This window comes from Protobothrops mucrosquamatus, unplaced genomic scaffold (assembly GCF_001527695.2).
Source record: "Protobothrops mucrosquamatus isolate PMUCROS unplaced genomic scaffold, P.Mucros_1.0 scaffold_6, whole genome shotgun sequence".
NCBI lineage: Eukaryota > Metazoa > Chordata > Lepidosauria > Squamata > Viperidae > Protobothrops > Protobothrops mucrosquamatus.
The window spans coordinates 151,825-171,848 of record NW_015386082.1 but is presented as its reverse complement, the minus strand read 5'-3'; the positions used below and the strand labels follow the sequence as shown (position 1 = coordinate 171,848).

The 20,024-nt window shown below is 39.5% G+C and overlaps 1 protein-coding gene across 1 annotated transcript in view; it reads right to left on the bottom strand.

The window, feature by feature from the left end:
- Nucleotides 1-1,745: 1,745 nt before the first annotated feature.
- The window catches only part of MYLK4 (myosin light chain kinase family member 4), a 36,415-nt gene continuing 18,136 nt past the window's right edge, over nt 1,746-20,024 (bottom strand). Inside the window, exons 5-14 of the mRNA XM_029283590.1 lie at nt 19,199-19,485; nt 16,618-16,711; nt 15,720-15,813; nt 14,126-14,235; nt 12,613-12,754; nt 8,062-8,132; nt 6,991-7,119; nt 4,066-4,218; nt 2,754-2,832; nt 1,746-1,802 (exon numbers count right to left, since the gene is read on the bottom strand). Of these exons, the coding sequence (XP_029139423.1) occupies nt 1,773-1,802; nt 2,754-2,832; nt 4,066-4,218; nt 6,991-7,119; nt 8,062-8,132; nt 12,613-12,754; nt 14,126-14,235; nt 15,720-15,813; nt 16,618-16,711; nt 19,199-19,485 (1,189 nt within the window). The 3' untranslated portion in view covers nt 1,746-1,772. The remainder of the gene's footprint in view (nt 1,803-2,753; nt 2,833-4,065; nt 4,219-6,990; nt 7,120-8,061; nt 8,133-12,612; nt 12,755-14,125; nt 14,236-15,719; nt 15,814-16,617; nt 16,712-19,198; nt 19,486-20,024) is intronic.

The following is a 20,024-nucleotide window of genomic DNA, read 5'->3' as shown; positions in this document are numbered from 1 at the left end:
TTAGATAAATCATGGATTCTTCTTCATTTCAGTTAGTTCCATTCAAGCAGCACCAAAGATCAAGGTCCGGTAAAAATAAGAATTCTTTGCCTTATTCCTGTCTGGATCAAGCAATCATGGTTCTTCCCACAAATTTGACTCAATACATGTCTGAAGCGGTTAGGAACAATGTGGTTTCAGTGGCTTAGACATAGAAACATGCAGTGCAACTTACAGGAACCCACTGTGAACGAGGAGCCTTGAAACTCTGCAGAGGCGTCTTTACAAAGAAATACTTGAATGACAAACCATTCAATTACATTTGTAGTTCCACAAGGCGGACTCATATTACCGCATGGCCTGTTCAGAATTAGCCTCTGAATGAAAAGTGGCTTGTCTTCTTTCCCCCCCCCCCTGTCTCATAGTTAATATTCAAGGTATTTAAAAACAATAAGCAGTTCTGAAAAAATGGGAATTCACAGCCTTGGCAGAACTGTGCCTTTGAACTAGTTCCGAGGTGCTTTAAAAGAATATATTTTTTTTGTATTAATTTATCAAACATTTGTTTCAAAAAACAGACATTTTGCCCCTCTGCTGTCCTTCAACTGTACTGGAACTGCAGTTCCCTGGATTTCCAGCCAGAGGTCCATCAACCACGCTGGCTGGGAATTCTGGGAGTTATGGTCCCAAGGCTTCTTGGCAGTGTAGAACTGCTAATGGAATCTCTCTGGTAACGGGAAGGGGAAAAGTTCTCTTAGGGAAGTCACTCAAATTTAAGCTCCTGATTCTTAGACATGGACAGATTGGCATTATAGCTATGAGTCTGGGGGTAGTCTTTGTGAGGGAGATCCCATCACAATCACATATATAGAGAGGTGAGGCTATTTTTAAAGCTTACACTACAAATATTAGAAAAGTTTGCTGTTTCAAAGTAAAAAAAGAAATCCAAGCTACTACTCATAGAGACTATTTGGCTTAATATACAGTGTTGCAGGGTAATACAAAAGGAGAAAGTGATCTGTGATAATGCAGATTCCAAAGAATTTAAACTTTTCTTGAACAGTAAGATTTGAGACCTTAAAATTTCCATAGTGTTCCTGAAAATAGGTGGACAGTATCTACTGAGATCTCAAATTGCTGAGCAGGATTTCCTGCTTAGGTTTTTCAACATCCAGCCCAACCCACAAGTAGCTAGGGGCACGCGAAAAAACAAAATGATGCGCAGAAAAGTCCCACAGATTTGTAATATGCTTATATATTATATAATTCAACTTGTGGCAGTATTTGGGACAAATTTCACCCCCCTCCCCTTATGCAGAGTATGTGTGACTCTGTTCAAAATCAAACGTGTGCCTTTTCTTGTAAGTATGTGCCTTTTCTTGTGTTCCATCAGCCTTGTTTGTAAACATACGTGTTCATATGAACAATCTAACCTTAGCATCACGAATCATTTAGCAATGTCAAGAGATGGCTGATCTAATGCCGTGTCCTTCTGGTATTTACGGAAAGCCAGTGCACATGCGGGAGCATGGGAAAATGACGCTAGATAATTGCAGTTAGTGGATTCAGTTTGCAACTGTTCATTACATAGTTCTAATGTTTCTTTTGGCCGCTGTGATGGCAGGAAGGAATTGCTTAGATTTACCATGCTGCCATAACTGGCAGTGGGAGTATCTGAGATGACCTCCACGTGGTGGCCACAAAATATGTGCTTGCCAGTAATACATACATAGATACATATAAACTTAATACCAACCTTTCAGTTCTGAGAGATGTTATGGAGCCCCAGGTGCTTAAGATGGAGAAGAACATTTGCTCTTCTTCTACAAGAGCAAGAAAGATAAAATAAATCACAAGACCTGTCATATAATAATACGTTTCAAACAGCAATTGCCAGTGTGTTCTTACTGCTTTCAGTTGAGCTGGGGAAAATGCAAATCCTATAACAGAGTGGGTGTATTTATTGAGGCACTGGCTATCTTTATATAGCGAGAAATCGATACATTTGCATCTATCCGCTATACAAATAATATCTTGAACCGGGAGATCAGATGGATGTGACATTTTACAAATGCACAATTATCTCAGTCCTTCCTCTTGAAAAAAAAGAAAAGTGATCAGGTAGGCAAGGAATTTGCATGCAAATGGCCTTTCTAAAGAAGTACAGGCAAGTTTAAGAAGTATGTAAAAAGTCTGAAATTGTATAAGGGTCTACTGCTTGTGCAGGGGGTTGGACTAGAAGACCTCCAAGATCCCTCCCAACTCTGTTATTCTGTTACAGGCAAGATAACTAACCAGATTATCTGACCATATGACCATTATCTGCATTCATATTTCAAATTACATACCTGCATGTACCTGCAAGTACCCTATGAACATCTTTTGCAAGAAATTGCTCACAATCATAATTTACTCAGTGTTTCTCAACCTTGACAATTTTAAGGCATGTGGACTTCAACTCCCAGAATTCCACAGCCAGCATTGCTGGCTGTGGAATTCTGGGAGTTGAAGTCCACATGCCTTAAAATTGTCAAGGTTGAGAAACACTGATTTACATGGCCAAAGATAGTAACACCATTTTAGTGGGAGCCTAACAATGAATCTCTTCAATAGCGTCCCCCCCATCCCCAACCCCCCCTGCAATAATCTGGTCATCAAATAGTAGAAATGAATAGGAGACTAATTTATAACAATCAGCCTAATGAATAAGCACTTCTTCCTGCAAAGAGATTAAGAGATAAATGCAAATAACAATTTTGATCAGATCTACAGACCTTAGCTTCCAGTTTGCAATGGAGTGTTTGACTGGACAACCAAGGATGTTTTAAAGCTGCACCTGCACTAATTCTCCAGCTAAACAGGAAAGAACAAGGTTATTGGGTGACATGTATACAGGAACTTTTAATATCAGAAATATTTAAGTCTGATATTTGCTTGTATGTTTGTGTTTTAAGATGAGGGTCTGATGCAGCAACAGACAGCTTCAGCTTGAGATTTGAATTTAAAAAAAAAGCAAAACATACTTTCAGAAATGGTGTTCTTAAGTGGCAAAAGTACAGGTTCATTATTCAAGTTCTTCATTAGTAAGCTGGCCAATTTCATTCTGAATGAAAACTAAACATACAAGTCTTCATTTCAGGATATGTATGTAATTTAAAGTGTGCATCTAGGCCAGGGGTCTTCAAACCTGGCCCTTTTATGACTTGTGGACTTCAACTCCCAGAATTCCTCAGCCAGGGTGCCTGGCTGAGGAATTCTGGGAGTTGAAGTCCACAAGTCATAAAGGCCCAAGTTTGAAGACCCCTGATCTAGGCTAATTTTCATCCATACAAATTTTCACCCATCTTCTAGTTCCTATACAATCCCATTTGGGTCCAGAATTTCCATTGCCAAGTAAGACAGTTGTTAAATGAGACATGCCTAATTTCACAACCTTTTTTGCTAAGTGAATCACAGAGTCATTAAGTGAATCCGGGTTCCCCCATTGACTTTGCTTGTCAGAAGTCAGCTGGGAAGATTGCAACTCGCGATCACATGACCCCAGGATGCTGTAACCATTGTAAATACTTGGCAAATGCCTGAATTTTGATCCATGACTCTGGGAATGCCGCGATAGTTGAAAGACTAAGGATCAGTTGTAAGTCACTTTTTTCAGTGCCGTTATAACTTCAAATGGACACTAAGCAACTGGTTGTAAGTTAAGGACTACCTGTACATCCCTAATGAGTGATTTGTGCGATTTTCCCCCCCTAGAACTTTGCAGCTTATATGGTGTTCCTATCGGACCAATTCAATCACCTTCAAGACTAACATGGTTATCCACCAAGCCTTCAGGATTATTACTAAAAAAAAATAACTGAGTAATACTATGTAACTAGTATCTAGCTATTAATATGCGCCTTATACTAACCTATTAATAAAATGCAGTTTTTATTTTTGGCATATCATGAATTTGTTTTATTTCTTGTACATTTTAGTAGTAATGTAATTCTGTCAAACATGATTATTATTTTTGTGTATCAGTGTGTAGCAATGGAACTGAGCAGAGAACGTATTAAAAGCAAAACATTATAGGTGTGTAATTACCATTTTTCTTTGATAAGAAGCTTAGAGATGAAATCTTTGGCTTCTTCAGACACATTTTCAAATTCTTCATCTTCAAAGTCCCACCTACAAGCCAGGATGTTATTCAAAGTCTCATTATCATCATCACCCAGAAAAGGAGATAATCCAGTAATCCTATAGGAAGAGGGGAAAAAACACCCCATGGTCATTAAACATAACATAACATTTTTGAACTGCCCATCTCCCTCAGAGAAGGACCCTGGACGGTATACAATAAAAATGTTAAAATATAAAAATATAAGCATATAAGAATTATTTTTTTTAAAGGAATAGAATCTAAAAGGAGGCAAGGTTGATTGAACTCTGTTTAAGAAAAGTAGATAAAAGGTGAAGGGAGTGTTCTTAGAGTGCCAACCAGCCCCACAGCTGCGGTACCTTTTTGGGTTCCCCACGTGAGGCTTCAGAGCAGCGGTTCTCAACCTATGGGTCGCGACCCCATTTGGGGTCGATCGACCATTTCACGGGGGTCACCAAGCAAGGCTGTCCGCCATTTTTTCCCCCCTTTTCCGGCGGGTGCCTTACCTCCCTTGGGCTGGGCCAGCTGGTGGTCAGCCTGCTCTGTCTCTGCCGCTTGCCAGCTACGCCTCAGCTGGCGCAGGGGGCGGAACCACGCATGTGCGGCGCTCCCGGGCAGGGAAAGTCCTTGACTTACGACCGGTTGGGTAGTCCCCGACTTATGACTGGTTTAGTCCTCGACTTATGACCAGTTTAGTCCTCGACTTACGACCAGTTTAGTCCTCGACTTGCGACCGGTTGGGGGTCACGGCATTAAAAAGGTTGAGAACCACTGCTTCAGAGCCATGTTTTAACTTCTTTTCGGAAGGCAGGAAAGGGGGAGGCCTGCCTCACTTGTGTGTGTGTGTGTGTGTGTGTGTGTGTGTGTGAATATTCCACAAGGAGGGGGCGACAGCAGAGAAAGTTGTCTTCCTGGACCCTGTCAGTCAGAATAATTTAACTGATGGGGTCTGCAACATGCTTTCCCTATGTGACAGGATTTTAGGAATCTTCTCCAACATTCAAAAGCATAATTCTATACTGCTTCTACTTCTAACTTTTTGCTTCTTATAAAGCAGGGGTGTCAAACTGCCGGCCTTTGGGCCGGTTGCATCATGCGGAGGCCGTGCCCACCCCACCTCCGGCAATGTGAAAAAAGTCACGATACGTCACGACACGTCACATGACACGGCAAGTTTGACACCCATGTTATAAAATGTCACAAGGAATGTGATAGCTTGCGTGATTATGATGTTTGTAAGTATAGACATATCATGGCATCTGAATATGTTTTCCAATGTCTTCATTCCTATTCCATCAAATGCTAGTTTGCAGTGTATTTCTTGATTGTTGATTTATTTGACGGTTGATAGTAGATGCTAAAAAATCATAAACTATCACCGTATCTTCATTTCAATTCTAACCCTGTGTGGTCTCTGCTGTCATTAGTTTGTTCTTTCTATTTAATCTTAGTCACGTTATTTTCACCGTGCTCCTTGCCTTTCATTACTAGAGGCTGCAGGTCTTTTGCATTTTCAGCTGTGCTGATGACAGTAATGTCATCAGCACAGCGCTGAAGGCTGTGATTTTAGGATTTCTGGCTTCAACATCGCCAATTTTTTCTCTCTCTTCTGCGCTTTACAATCAAACTTCATAAGCTAAAATCTTTGTATATTGTTTTGTGATATTTGAGTTAGTCCAAGAAGTTCACCATGATTTTTGGAACTTCATGAACATGACACAAAACGAAACCTAAGGATATTCCAGATGAGAATTAGATAGATAGATAGATTAGATAGATAACCTTTATTGTCATTTTTTACTGCGGGCACAATGGCACACTTTAAAAATGAAATTTAGTTGCTTGCTCTCAATGTGTAAACATACATAACACACATTTAAACATACTATATACAACATATGTCTAGACCTACACCCTTACATATAAGTAACATATAAATATTAACCACTATCCAACTTGAATACATAATGGAAGGAGGAAGCTTTAGAGTTCACAAGGTTAATACTATATGGAACAAAGCTGTGACTGAATCTGGATGTTCTGCTTCGGATACAAAGGAAGCCTCCTCCCAGAAGGTAACAAGGTTGTGAAGAGGATGTGTAGTGTCCCAGACAATCTTACAGACCCTGCTCAAGCAACGCTTATATGCTATGTCCTGGATGGAAGGGAAGGAACTGCCAATAATCTTTTCAACCATCCTCACCACTCTCTGCACCGCCTTCCTATCTGAAGCGGTGATGCTTCCAAACCAGACTGTAATGCAATATGACAGGATGCTCTCAATTATCCCTCTGTAGAAAGTGGTAAGGACAGGGAAAGGAAGATGTGTTTTTCTCATCAGTCACAAAGTATTATGCCATCAATCTTTTCTACTTAACAGATTCTCTAATATGGGAAATAATGGAAGGTGTTCTCAGAACATCTTACCCTCCCTGCTGGAGTAAGGTCATCTCCAACCCTAGATACTTTCCATAAGGGCTTAAAGTCCTGGCTCTTCCAATTGGCTTGGGGCTCCAACAGAGGGGTTTCACATTGGGGGTGATTGATTAACAACAGATCCCGCCCCCTTCTCTTCTCATCATACTCCCTCCGTCCCCATCTTTTTAGCTAGCTTGATTTTTTTATAGTATTGTACCTATATTATTTGATTTTGTACAGTTTTATCTTTTAATATTGTAAGCTGCCTAGAGTTACAGTGTGTTAAGATGAGCGACCAATAAATTTTAAAAATAAATAAAGAAAATTGCCATTATCATTATCTGCCCTCATCCAATAAAATTCCATGTCCCAATAAAATTATGTGACCGCACAATAAAAATTTCATCTGGAAGCACTCACAATCCTAATATTTAGAATTTAGTTCAACTTACAACATGTAGGCCATGACACCAATGCTCCACATATCAGTAGGAAAAGAAACAAAATCATAGTTCACAACTTCAGGAGCAAGAAATTCTGGAGTGCCAAAGTTGATCTTAAGTTTTTCCCTTGGTTGATATCTAAGAAACAAAACAGAAAAAAAAAATCCATGGGAAAAAGTAGCAGCAAACATGACATTTATAGCACATGATAATACTTCAACAATTTTCCTAGCTAGGAATTCTAATTTTCCTAGTAGTCACCATCAGGGGGTATTAAGGTGGGGAGGATTACTTTAGGATTTCAAGTATCTAAGAGGGAGAATTTGATCAGGTTATTTAGCAGATGTTTTTATTGATGGGGGAAGTTGGAGGGAAGGATACCTTGGTTGATAGTACCAAAGGCTGCTGAGAAGTCCAGGAGGGTCAGAATAATTGCACCATCCTGATCCTGATCCTCCCATAAGTCATAAACCAATGTTGCTTCAGTGCTGTGCCCTGTTCTGAACCCAGATTGAAAAGGTCTAGAAAATTCGCTTCACCCAGGGTTCTTTGTAACTGCGAGCGAGACATGTTCTCAACAACCTTCCCTCAAAGGAGAAGGTGGGAGACTGGACAAAAGTTCTCCAATACTGTTGGGTCTAAGGATGGCCTCTTGAGAAGGGCTTATGATTTAACTTATGATGTTAATTAAAGTGCCATTTGAAAGTGCTGAAGGCTTTCAGAATGAAAGGCTCACTTGGATGACTTTTACCCATCATTTTGGCCTCATTAGAACATGTCACTGTTTATTGTACCAGCCTCCTTCCCCCTCCACTAAGAACAAAATTCACTGGCTAATTCTTTGTTGTTTAAAAAAAATAACAGAAGAAACATACAGAACTTTTATGTCAAGATTTCAGGTCCCAAGTCCTGCAGTATCTAAACTAGAGCAATGTTATCCAAGGTCAGCCCTCTTCTATTAGACTAAAGACACTTCCCTTCTTATTAAACCTTGTTTATCCCCAAAACATGACATCCAACTGAAATAGATTTCAATTTGAGAAAATGAGAGCTGCTGACTATTTGATTAAAACAACATACCTTCTTGCCAGCCCAAAGTCAATAATCTTTATTTGAAATGCCTTTCGATTCACACACAAGATATTCTCAGGCTGTCAGAAGAAATAAAAGTGCACATTTATGAGAAATGGTGAATGAAATGCTCTAGGATCAGTGTTAAAAATACACCAGAGCATAAACATACGCATCTGGATGCTGGTGTTTTATAGCAGGTTAGGCTTTGCAGATAAATCAAACTATAATCATGTGGTATTTGAGGCTGGGAACACTCCACCAGGGCAGCAATTCCCTTGCGGTGGAATTTCTGTTTGACAGAATACAGAAATTTGAGATAAAGAATTCATTAGTGAGCTTTCAAAAAGGAAATGAAAGCACTTTGGCTGGTTTCAGGAAGTCAGGGACTGTAATTTGCAGCCCATTGTGTGCTGATATTGGGGTATTTCAGAAAACATTGCTTTAATACTTTTCTGTGCAATTGAACTTCTTAGTTTATTCTTCAACAAACCAATATCTGACGGATTAACACCAGGTAAACTTGTGAACTGTGCAGAAATTAGTTATTAACTAATATTAGCTATTATAGGCGATAAAGAACTATTGTAGATAAAGAGCTAAATTATTCAAATACTGGTTTCATTGGTTCTGCTTCATAAATTAATGTTGGACTCAAACTTTCAAATGTTACTTACGAGTTTAGCTAGACAACAATTTCCTTTGTGATGCCAGCCTTCAAACAATAACCCCCCTTTATTTATTTATTTATTTATTTATTTATTTATTTGTTTGTTTGTTTGTTTGTTTATTTATTTATTAAATTTATATACCGTCCTATCTCCCTTGCGGGACTCAGGGCGGTGAACAGGCAATACTAAAAACCACGATAATAAATAAATAGTTTGTTTTAAAATCGAATTAAATAACAGGCCTGTTCTAAAAACACACCCGTAAAACCCCCCCCACTGAAACATAATCAAACTACGCCAGGCCGGCCGCACGGAATAGATGGGCCTTCAGGGCTCGGCGAAAAAGGCGCAGGTCCGCAACTGTACGTAGGTCGGGGGGTANCGGTCTTGCAAATACCTAGGTCCATTGCCATGGAGCGCTTTAAAAGTTGTTACTAACACCTTGAAGCGCACCCGGAAGGCCACCGGCAGCCAGTGCAGCTCGCGCAGGAGAGGTGTTACATGGGAGCATCTAGAGGCCCCCAAAATCCCCCGCGCAGCCGCATTCTGAACTAGCTGGAGCCTCCGGGTGCACCTCAAGGAGAGCCCCATGTAGAGAGCATTGCAATAGTCCAGGCGGGAAACAATAACAATAGCTAGACAATATTAGCTATTATAGGCGATAAAGAACTATTGTAGATAAAGAGCTAAATTATTCAAATACTGGTTTCATTGGTTCTGCTTCATAAATTAATGTTGGACTCAAACTTTCAAATGTTACTTACGAGTTTAGCTAGACAACAGTTTCCTTTGTGATGCCAGCCTTCAAACAATAACCCCCCTTGCAGTCCCCCCCCCAAATTTACAGATATTTACAGAAAAATAAGTCATGAACATCTATATCATAGAAATACTCCAAAATAAATTTTGGGCTGAATCTCCAAACCAGATAAAATACAGATTTAACCTGATTTTCACTCAGTTACACTCATAGAATAAATATTCCAACATCTGATAAAAATACATAACTACATAATGTAGCAAATTGGTATTCAATTAAGCAATTTAGTAATTAAAACTACTTTATCCAATGAAATAAGAATCAACAAAAAGGAAAAATTGATATTGCCCCTCTTTAAATCCAGACTTGGTGGTTTTTGCAGAGAGGTTTGGCATGAACAAAAATTAGATTTTATTTTGGCCACAGGCAACTGAGTTTTTCCTAATGGTTTTAGTGTTATAGAACTGAAAATAGAGTGACGTTCAGGTAACATAATATGCATTCACTCTCACCAAGTTATTCAATTATTTGGGATCACATTCAGCAAGCTAAGTAGCCAAATACATGGCTTTGATTTAGAGACAACCAAGGCACTGGATGCCTAAATAAATAAACATATAGAATGCACCAAGGCCCAATAGCTGCTCTTCCTAGAGGAAGATAACTTCAGGGACAGTTCTTGATTCAATGGAGAATATGGTTTGACATCTGCGACGGCCTCACCATCAAACGTATGTCTCTTAAGTTCCCATTATTTATAGAAAGTTGATAGAACTTTTGTCTGATACTATCAGCAGCAGCAGAGTTCTTCAAGATGGTTTGACATCTGCGACGGCCTCACCATCAAACGTATGTCTCTTAAGTTCCCATTATTTATAGAAAGTTGATAGAACTTTTGTCTGATACTATCAGCAGCAGCAGAGTTCTTCAAGGATTTGAAATGTCATTAGAACAGAGGTTCTCAACCTTTTTAATGCCGCGACCCCCAACCGGTCATAAGTCGAGGACTAAACCGGTCGTAAGTCGAGGACTAAACCGGTCGTAAGTCAAGGACTAAACCGGTTGTAAGTCAAGGACTACCCAACCGGTCGTAAGTCAAGGACTTTCCCTGCCCGGGAGCGCCAAGCATGCGTGGTTCCGCCCCCTGCGCTGGCCGAGGTGTAGCTGGCAAGCGGCAGAGACGGAGCAGGCCGACCACCAGCTGGCCCAGCCCAAGGGAGGTAAGGCACCCGCCGGAAAAGGGGAAAAAATGGACAAAAAAAATGGCGGACAGCCTTGCTTGGCGACCCCCGTGAAATGGTCGATCGACCCCAAATGGGGTCGCGACCCATAGGTTGAGAACCGCTTCATTAGAACATCATTAAAAAGGCACAACAAAGAATGTTCTTCCTGAATCAACTCAGGAAGTTCAAGTTCAGACTGCCCCAGGAAATGTTGATACAGTTCTACAGAGAAATTATTGAGTCTGTCATTTGTATTTCTATAACTGTCTGGCTTGGTACAGCAATCAAACAGGACAAGTACAGATACCAACCAATAGTTAGGCCTGCGGAAAAAAACAGTTGCAACCAGCCTGACTTCCATAGAAAATCTGCATATAGTGTGGGTCAGAAGGAGGGCTGAAAAAATATCTACAGATCCCCTCACATCCTGGACATAAACTCTTTCAACTCCTCCCCTCAGGATGCTGCTGTAGGGCATTGCATGCCAAAACAACTAGACCAGGGGTAGGCAACCTTGGCTCTTTTATGACTTGTGGATTTCAACTCCCAGAATTCCTGAGCCAGCCATGCTGAGGGGAAAGGGAGAGGTTTCCAAGCTGAGCCATGCTGGCTCAGGAATTCTGGGAGTTGAAGTCCACGAGTCATAAAATAGCCAAGGTTGCCTACCCCTGAACTAGACACAGGATGGTTTATTCCCTCAGTGCCATCACTCTACTGAACACCTAATTCTCACACTACTGCCTTATATCTAAGTATAATACCCATGTTGCATGGCTGTCGTATTATGATTATCCTTCTCATTTTCATTACTACCCCTCTTACTGGTATCATTATTATGATTATTATTACTCTGTTGCTTTGCATGTACACTGAGAGCTTCTGCACTGGAGACAGATTCCTTGTGGATCTAATCACATGGCCAAATAAAATATTCTGTCCTATGATTCATCTATCCATCCACTTAATCTCTTGCCTTAAGAATTTAGGCTATAGGAATAGTTATTTCTTTAGTACAGCGGTTCTCAACCTATGGGTCGCGACCCCATTTGGGGTCGATCGACCATTTCATGGGGGTCGCCAAGCAAGGCTGTCCGCCATTTTTTCCCCCTTTTCTGGCGGGTGCCTTACCTCCCTTGAGCTGGGCCAGCTGGTGGTCGGCCTGCTCCGTCTCTGCCACTTGCCAGCTATGCCTTGGCTGGCGCAGGGGGCGGAACCACGCATGTGCGCCGCTCCCGGGCAGGGAAAGTCCTCGACTTACGACCGGTTGGGTAGTCCTCGACTTACGACCGGTTTAGTCCTCGACTTACGACCGGTTTAGTCCTCGACTTACAACCGGCTGGGGGTCGCGGCATTAAAAAGGTTGAGAACCACTGCTTTAGTATTAGCAACTATCCTTTTCAGCTGTCCTGAGAGCTACCACATCAAGAAAAGGAAGGAATACTGCAGAACAGAGAGAAGATTCAAGTTGCCTAGCATTTGAACTTCACTTTGCTTTTCAACACTATGGCATGCTGGAAGACAGTGTACTGCAATCGCAGCAAACAGGAGACCAGTGCAACTGATCTTATAGCAGGATGGATCATTTTAATTGCTTTCTTGTAACCCTTGGACCTTCTTCTAATTCACTGAAATGTGGTGGATTACTGCTAAAACAATAGTCCTCAACCTGAGTAGATGTTCTAACCATTGCCTACAAGTTCTAAGAATAAAGGACAATCTGAGTTCTAAAATTCTATCCCCACTCCTAATATGCTTTTATTATCTGAAATTTGAGTCGATTCATGACACTCAGTGCTCCAAATCAAAAAGGGTCACCAACTGCTATCATAATACTGAATTCTAAGATGTTCAGTCTAGTTAGTATATACACTTTTTTTGCATAGGAAGTACAACAAATGCACAGAACCTTCAAGTCCAAATGGAGAATATACATTTGATGCATGTATTGAATCCCTTCACAGATTTGTTTTATGAATAAGATGGCTTCCATCTCTGTCAAGTTGGAGTTGTCATCAAGAATCCGATCAAACAGTTCTCCTCCTTCCACACTGAAAAGAGAGACAGATAGACTTAATTCGTAATTCAGTGTGCTTAAAATTTCACATTCAAGAACAATATTCTCCAACCTGGCATGCTCCACATGTCTATCTAGGATTATAAGAAAACACTGGAATTGGGAAGGCTGGTCAGAAATGTTTGTTTCCCATGTGACTATGTACATGCAGACCTAGACTCTCATAAATTGGCTATGTACAAAACAAACAAACTGCAATGAATCTTTCAGGATTTGGTTATTACCTGATGTAGAATATACTTTTTGATCGTAATTCCAAAACAAACTGTCAACAGCTTTATTTTTATTGAAGGTGGAGTATTTCAAGGAGTGAATGTCAAGAGATTTGCGATAAGCTAGATGTACAGTTTTCAGTGAGTAAACAATTACTGGAGATCATAGATGTGCAGAAATCTAAGTAGGGCATTTATTCTCCAAATGGTGAGGTCTATCTTAGTATTCTTCAGGCAGAGAGAGAGAGAGTTTAAGAATAGTATGACTCTCTAATGCATGAATAATATACTTCAGTAGTAAAGCACATGCTTTACATGCAAAAGTTGAATCCCTGATATATCTAAGCACATTTCACTGAAAATGTTGCCAATCTAGTTCATACTTCCAACGTCACCCTCCCCTTGTCAGGTTGCATGTAAAAATTCAAACACCCCAATCAAATTGTAGTGTTTGAAAACATCCATATTCAAACAGAAGTTGATCCAACCTCTACATGGTTTCCAATTTCGAATCTGTAAATACTGCACAGAACAGCAATGACAATAGCACTTAAACTTATATACCACTTCACACTGCTTTACAGCCCTCTGTGAGCAGTTTACAGAGTCAGTATATTGCCCCCAACAGTCTGGGTCCTGATTTTACCGACCTCAGAAGGATGGAAGGCTGAGTCAACCTTGAGCTGGTGAGACTCAAACTGCCAAACTGCTGGCAGCCAGCAATCAGCAGAAGTAGCCTGCAGTTCTGCATTCTAATCACTGCACCACCGCGACTCAGAAGTAGTAAGTATGGATAATATTGATTCTAATAAAGAAATTGCCTAAGTGTGAATGTAGATTTTTTTTTTCCTTTCCAAAACTTACCTTCTGTTCTGTCACTATGTAATCTCTATAAACCTGCTCCAGGTTAAGTATATCAGAGGAAAGTGGAAGATATACTGTAGGTTGGAACTGAATAGCTGTGTAAACTATAGATATTGTCTACATTCTCTATACTCCCATAAAAGATAACTACAGTTGCTGGGTTTAGCACACTGTTGACTGAATGGAGAATGAGGAGAATCTCATTAAATGCTTTGGCTGCAGACACAGTTAAGAAAGAGAAGCAGAACGAACATCTAATTGATACATACTATTCCATAATAAGGACAAGATCATTTTTTGATTCAAAAGCATCATACAGCTGAATGATGTTCATGTGGGTCAATTGATTCATTATATTTATCTCATTTTTCACTTCATCCTGCAAAGAAAAAAAAAAGAATATTGTTACACTTGAGGAGAATGTAGCAAAAATCTTAAATCTTAGTATTATGGATTTTCCTATCTCCATATATTAGTTAAACCCTTAAAGCTCCCTTTTCCAATGCAATGACATCCCAAAGTGCTGAACCTCAGCTGGTGGAAATATGCACCACCAATATTCAGATGGCAACAAAATTTATACTTTGCCCATTCTAAGAATTCAAGAGCAACTGCATTTCAGAAGAAGCCATGACTATCATTCTTTAGGTCTCTATTCAGATAGGCATTGCCTCTGCTTTGTCTGCTGAGCTAGAAGTACTTTGAACTACTAAGGCATTTTTCTTAAAAAAAAAAAAACCAGAAAGAAACCTGCTTTATATTGTTGATCAGGTGAACTGCCTATAATGGTTAAACTGGCAAGCTGAACACTGATGCTGTTCCAGAACAAGATCAGAGAAAGCAGTTGAGGTGTGGAAGGATGAGAAAAAAATATCTTAAGGTCTTTGCATTAAAGAGTAGGAGAGAAAGGTATAAGAGTTAAATCCTGGGTCTTGCTTGCTTAAAGAGATGATGATGGTGATGGTGATGGTGATGATGATGATGATGATTATAAGGGAGAGGGAGAGAGAGAGAGAGATTCTGTGTTCTGCAGCAGGCTGATTTTCAGAGCATATGCAATTTCTTTTTTGTGTAAAATGCGATGACATATCTAGGAGAATAATCAATCTTTTGGGCTTCTGTTATTCCCTAGTTCCTAAGAATAGGATTAAGTTTCCAGAATAATGGAGAATTACTATTTGGGCTGATCTAAGTTCTGATAGTTTCTTTCAACTTGAATTAACTCCTAGAAATCTCATGGCGACATTTGTTTTTTTTTCTTGACAACAGTGTAGATCTGGCTTGCCATTGCTGCTAAGTTTTTGTTTTTTACTACTTAAATCTAGTTTATAGCATGGTAGTCCTATGTGGTTTCCCACCCAAGTACACGATATATTTGACTTTCAATTCCAAAGCAGAATGTTGAGGCACTCTGCAATGAACCTTTGCAAGAGCTGAGAAAATAGAATAAAATTTTCTTCCTAAAATAATAATGTGAAAGAAATTACAACATGCACCCTTAATTTGTGGCCTCTGCTTTACAGATTACCTAAATTGATGTTGGGAGGGGGGAGAAATTGAAGTGGAGATTTCAAATGCTGCTCTTCGTACAAATAGCTAAGATCTTTATATCACACAAAAAGATATGAGTCCATCTGCAAAAGTTTGTCCAGGTGAAGCCAAGTCAGTAGATAACAAAGCCCACACATTGCTATAAGGCAGGGGGTCTTCAAACTCAACCCTTTTATGACTCATGGACTTCAAATCCCAGAATTCCTCCGCCAGCATGCCTGGCTGAGGAATTCTGGGAGTTGAAGTCCATGAGTCATAAAAGGGCCGAGTTTGAAGACCCCTGCTATAAGGTGTTATTCAAAGCCCACTTACCTTTTCCTTTACACTCCTGGCTTTTATAGTTTTGGCTGCTAATTTGAGACCTGTCTCTTTTTCTTCACATTTATGCACCTGACCAAACCGTCCACTAGAGAAAGAAAAAGAAAAAAGCATAATTGAATTCAGGCCTCAGGTGACTTTTCATTTCATTTCTTTTGAAGTTAGGACAGTCCTAGGATTAGGAGAATCACTTGCTCTGACCCTACAAGGCTGATCTTATATACTTGTTAAAAGATTACAATAAAAGATTTAGGACAGGGGTCTTCAAACTTGGCCCTTTTATGACTTGTGGACTTCATTTCCCAGAACTCCTCAGCCAGCGTGCCTAGCTGAGGAATTCTGGGAGTTGAAGTCCACAAGTCATAAAAGGGCCAAGTTTGAAGACCCCTGATTTAGGAGATCAACATGATTGGTCCTATTTCCAGAAGAGAAACAAGAAAAATGACAATGTCCAGGCTTTTGGCTGGTCCCTTCAGTAAACAGGGCATTGGAAAAAATAGAGCTTTAAGACCAACAGACTTTTTGATGTTCTCAACATTCCTTCTCATGAAAGTGTCATGCTTTGAGGTAGAATTTAGAACACTCATTCATTTTTAGGACAGGTTATGATAGACTATTTATTTGTACTGTGAATCGATTTGTTTGATTGGTAATAGCAAGGACTTCTTGAACTGGAAGACACCAAAATAACTCAGCTCAACTTTCTGTTCAGTCTTCCATTTAAAATACGTAAGCCATTGCTATTCTGGACCAGGATGCTTAGCGTATTGCTTCATCCAAATAAAACTACTACTTGATCTGTACTGTACTAATCTAGGACAGTATCCAGGGGTTGGTCTGATTCTTTTAAGAGATTCTGCACCAAATGAACTATAATTTTGGCTCAACTTACCCTCCCAAAACTTCATTCTTGAAGATGTGATAGAAGCTACCAATCCCAGCTCTTTTTGCTTTGATGATCCTGTGATCAAAAGGAGCAGGCGTTGATAGTATGGTATCTGTAAATGATAAACACAAAATGCCACATCCAATGTGAAATGAGAGACACAAACGGTTATGTGGGTATGCATGCCTTTGAGTTAGGTTTTGTCTGCTGGCAACTGCCTGGACATGTCCCTGCAGTTTTCTTAGCAAGATTTCAGAAGTAGTTTGCTATTGCCTGCTTCCTAGAGCTGAGAGAGAGTGACTGGCCCAAGATTTCTGCCTAAATTGGGTTTCTGCCTAAAGTGGGATTAGAACTCACAGTCTCTCGGATTCTGTCCTGCTGTCTCAAAATTATTTGTGTGCCTTTTCCATTTTTGTTCAGGTGTTAAATGTAATGACCAACGTCAAACCACTATTTTCCCTTGTGCACTGTTGCAGGATGGCAGCTTTTGCTTTGACTGTGCAAAAGATTTTTGTATACATTGTTTTCTGGAAATCTCAAGATCTGGCTTGGAACAGGATTCCACAAATTCTATCATGGGTTAAATTTGGACTTGGTAGGTCCTAAAAGAACTTTGGAACAGTTTGAAAATTTAAAAAACATAATGGTGAGATAGAAATGCAGGCTTTTAATGTTGCTGTAGGCTACAGAGAGCTACCTATTCAGCTTAATAAAGTCAACCTTAACTGTATCCAAGAAGCACGAACATGGGAACAAAGAAGTGAAACAACTATAAATTGACATCTTAGGCACCAGGAAGTCAAAATGGATTGGATACTTTCAGTCAGAAAAATCATACTTTTTATTTTTAAGGACCTGAAAAACAAGATAAAACAGCTTTGCTTTTATACTTAGGAAGAGCATAGTAAGAATTGTACTTTGTTACAATGTAATAAATGATAACATCAACTAGACTTCATGGGCAATTCCTTAATATGACAATCTTTTAAGTTTATGCTCTAACCAAGGTAGAAAAATAGGAGCTTGATGAGTTTTATAATCAACTTCAGTTTGAAATCAAGCACTCCTTGTGACTGGCGACGGGAATGCCAATACTGGAAATATTAAAAAGGAAAATGTAGTTGGATGGTATGGCTTAGAAAACCAAAATGAAACAGGAAAGCGATGTATCAGTTTCTGCCACTCCAACGAAATGTTCCTAGCTAACACTGTGTTCAAACAATAAAAATAATGCCTCTATAAACGGATATCACCAGATGAAGTATATAGAAATCAAATTGACAATATGATTGCTAAAAGGAGGCAGAGGAGCTGAATTATAGCATCATAAACATGGCCAGGCACTGACTGTGGAACAAATCATGAACTGCTCATGTGCTAGTTTATTTATTTATCTAATAGATTTTTATCTTGCCCTTTATTACTTTATATAAGTAAGGTAGTAAACATACTTAATACTGCTCTTCCTATTTTCCCCACAACAATAATATTGTGGGGTGGTTTGGGCTGAGAGAGACTGACTGGCCCAAAGCCAGTAGGATCTTGTACATATACCCACCGTTTTCAAGGAGAATATCAGAAATCACACTGAAATACTGAGCCTCGATGATTAAAGAACCAGAGGAATTACGAATGAACCTGAAGAAATTGTTCACAGTGAATGTGAAAAGAGACTGCAAAAAAAGGAAGAGAAGAAAACAAACTGGGAGAATTCGGAACAAACTGTGGAAATTGCCAAGAAAAGAGAAGCAAAGTCAAGGAAGATAAAAAATCTCAGGCAGAAACTTAATAAAGAGTTTTAGAGAGCACTTGATAGAGGAGCCATGAAAGTCTTGGAAAAGATATTCAAATGCCATGAGTTCCTATACCTACAACCATGACAACTGAGAAACTTAATGGAAATGAAAGCTGGGTTTTAAAGAAGCAGGTTTGGGGAAATATTGATATTTTTGAACTTTTGGTGTTGAAGAAAACTCCTGAGACTACTGCGGACAGCCAAGACCAGAAAACAATGGCTCATCAAGCAAATCAATCCAGAGTTCTCACTCGAGGCACAAATGACCAGGTTCAAATTATCCTATTTCAGATTCATTATGTGAAGGCCCAGCTCTCTGCAAAAGGCTGCAATGCTGGGAAAGATGGAGGGAAAGAGAAGAGGACAAACAATAAGGATGATAGATTCAGTTTCGGTAGCGAAGAGTACACCTTTGGGAAACATGCAAGAATAGGTTAGGTATAAATTGTCATGGAGAAAATCTATCAGTAGGAGCTGAAACAACTTGGTGGCACATTTAAGCAAAATTTAATTTAATATTAAAATAACTTGCTTCTATTGCTGTATGTCTAGCAAAGCCCAAACCTTAGAAACTGGCAATCAAATAAACCAATAAAAAAAGTTAATGACAAGGATAGACAAAAGAACAGGTAGCACGAAAATTTGTTTGCTTTCAAATCTTCAGATGGGATTTTCAACTGGTATAAGCTAGCAATCCAGGTGTTATTCTTCTGTTAACAGAACAATGTAGAAAATGCAATACAAATGCATTCATTTTGCTTGCAATTAGTATACATTTTATATATTTTTAAAGCTGAGTTGTACCAATTATAAAAGCATCCCCCTTTGAAGCGTCTTGCTTCATTTTGTTCTTGTTGGCAACTGTTGATTTAGATGGGATTGTTTTTCCAGGTAAGGCAAGTTCTGTTGTTTTTGGCTTAGCTGCTTCTTTTGGTTTAAGTCCACCACTGGCCTTTGCTACATCCACTCTGCTCTTTTTGTTGATGTCTTTGGGGAAACTTCCCTCATTCACACGACGCTTGCTGCTGAGGGTTTGCTCATCTTTCAGAAGAAATAAAGCTTTTTCATTTTCTTTATGCCTAGATGAGAAATCGTAAATTATTCCAGTGTCATCTTTGGAACATTGTAGAGAAATATAAACAACCCAAATTATCCGAAGCATTTGTTTTTAGAGTTCATGGTTGATCGATGAATACATGTATTATTTTATTTTATTTTATTATTTTATTCAATTTATGGAGCTGCCCATTTCACATGTTTGATTCTGAGTGGCTTACAAGATTGAAACACAAACAGTGCCGGAACTAAAAAAAAATAATCCTGCAGTCTATACAATACAATCAAGAGGAGAAAATAGTCAATTTAGGTTAACAATAACAGTTTTGTGAGTTTTGCGCCACCATTACAGTATCTGATCCCTAGGCCAGATGGGCAAAGCCATGTCTTCAGGCCTTTTTGGGAAGGCCAGCAAGGTTGTAGCCAGTCTGACCTCTGGGGGGAAAAGATGTTGCTTATGGTGGGTGTAGTGAAGAAATAAAGGCTCCCCTCTTGGCTCCTGTCAGATGGCATTTCCTTGTAGATGGAACCCATATCATGCCTCTTCTGTTGGTCTTGATGG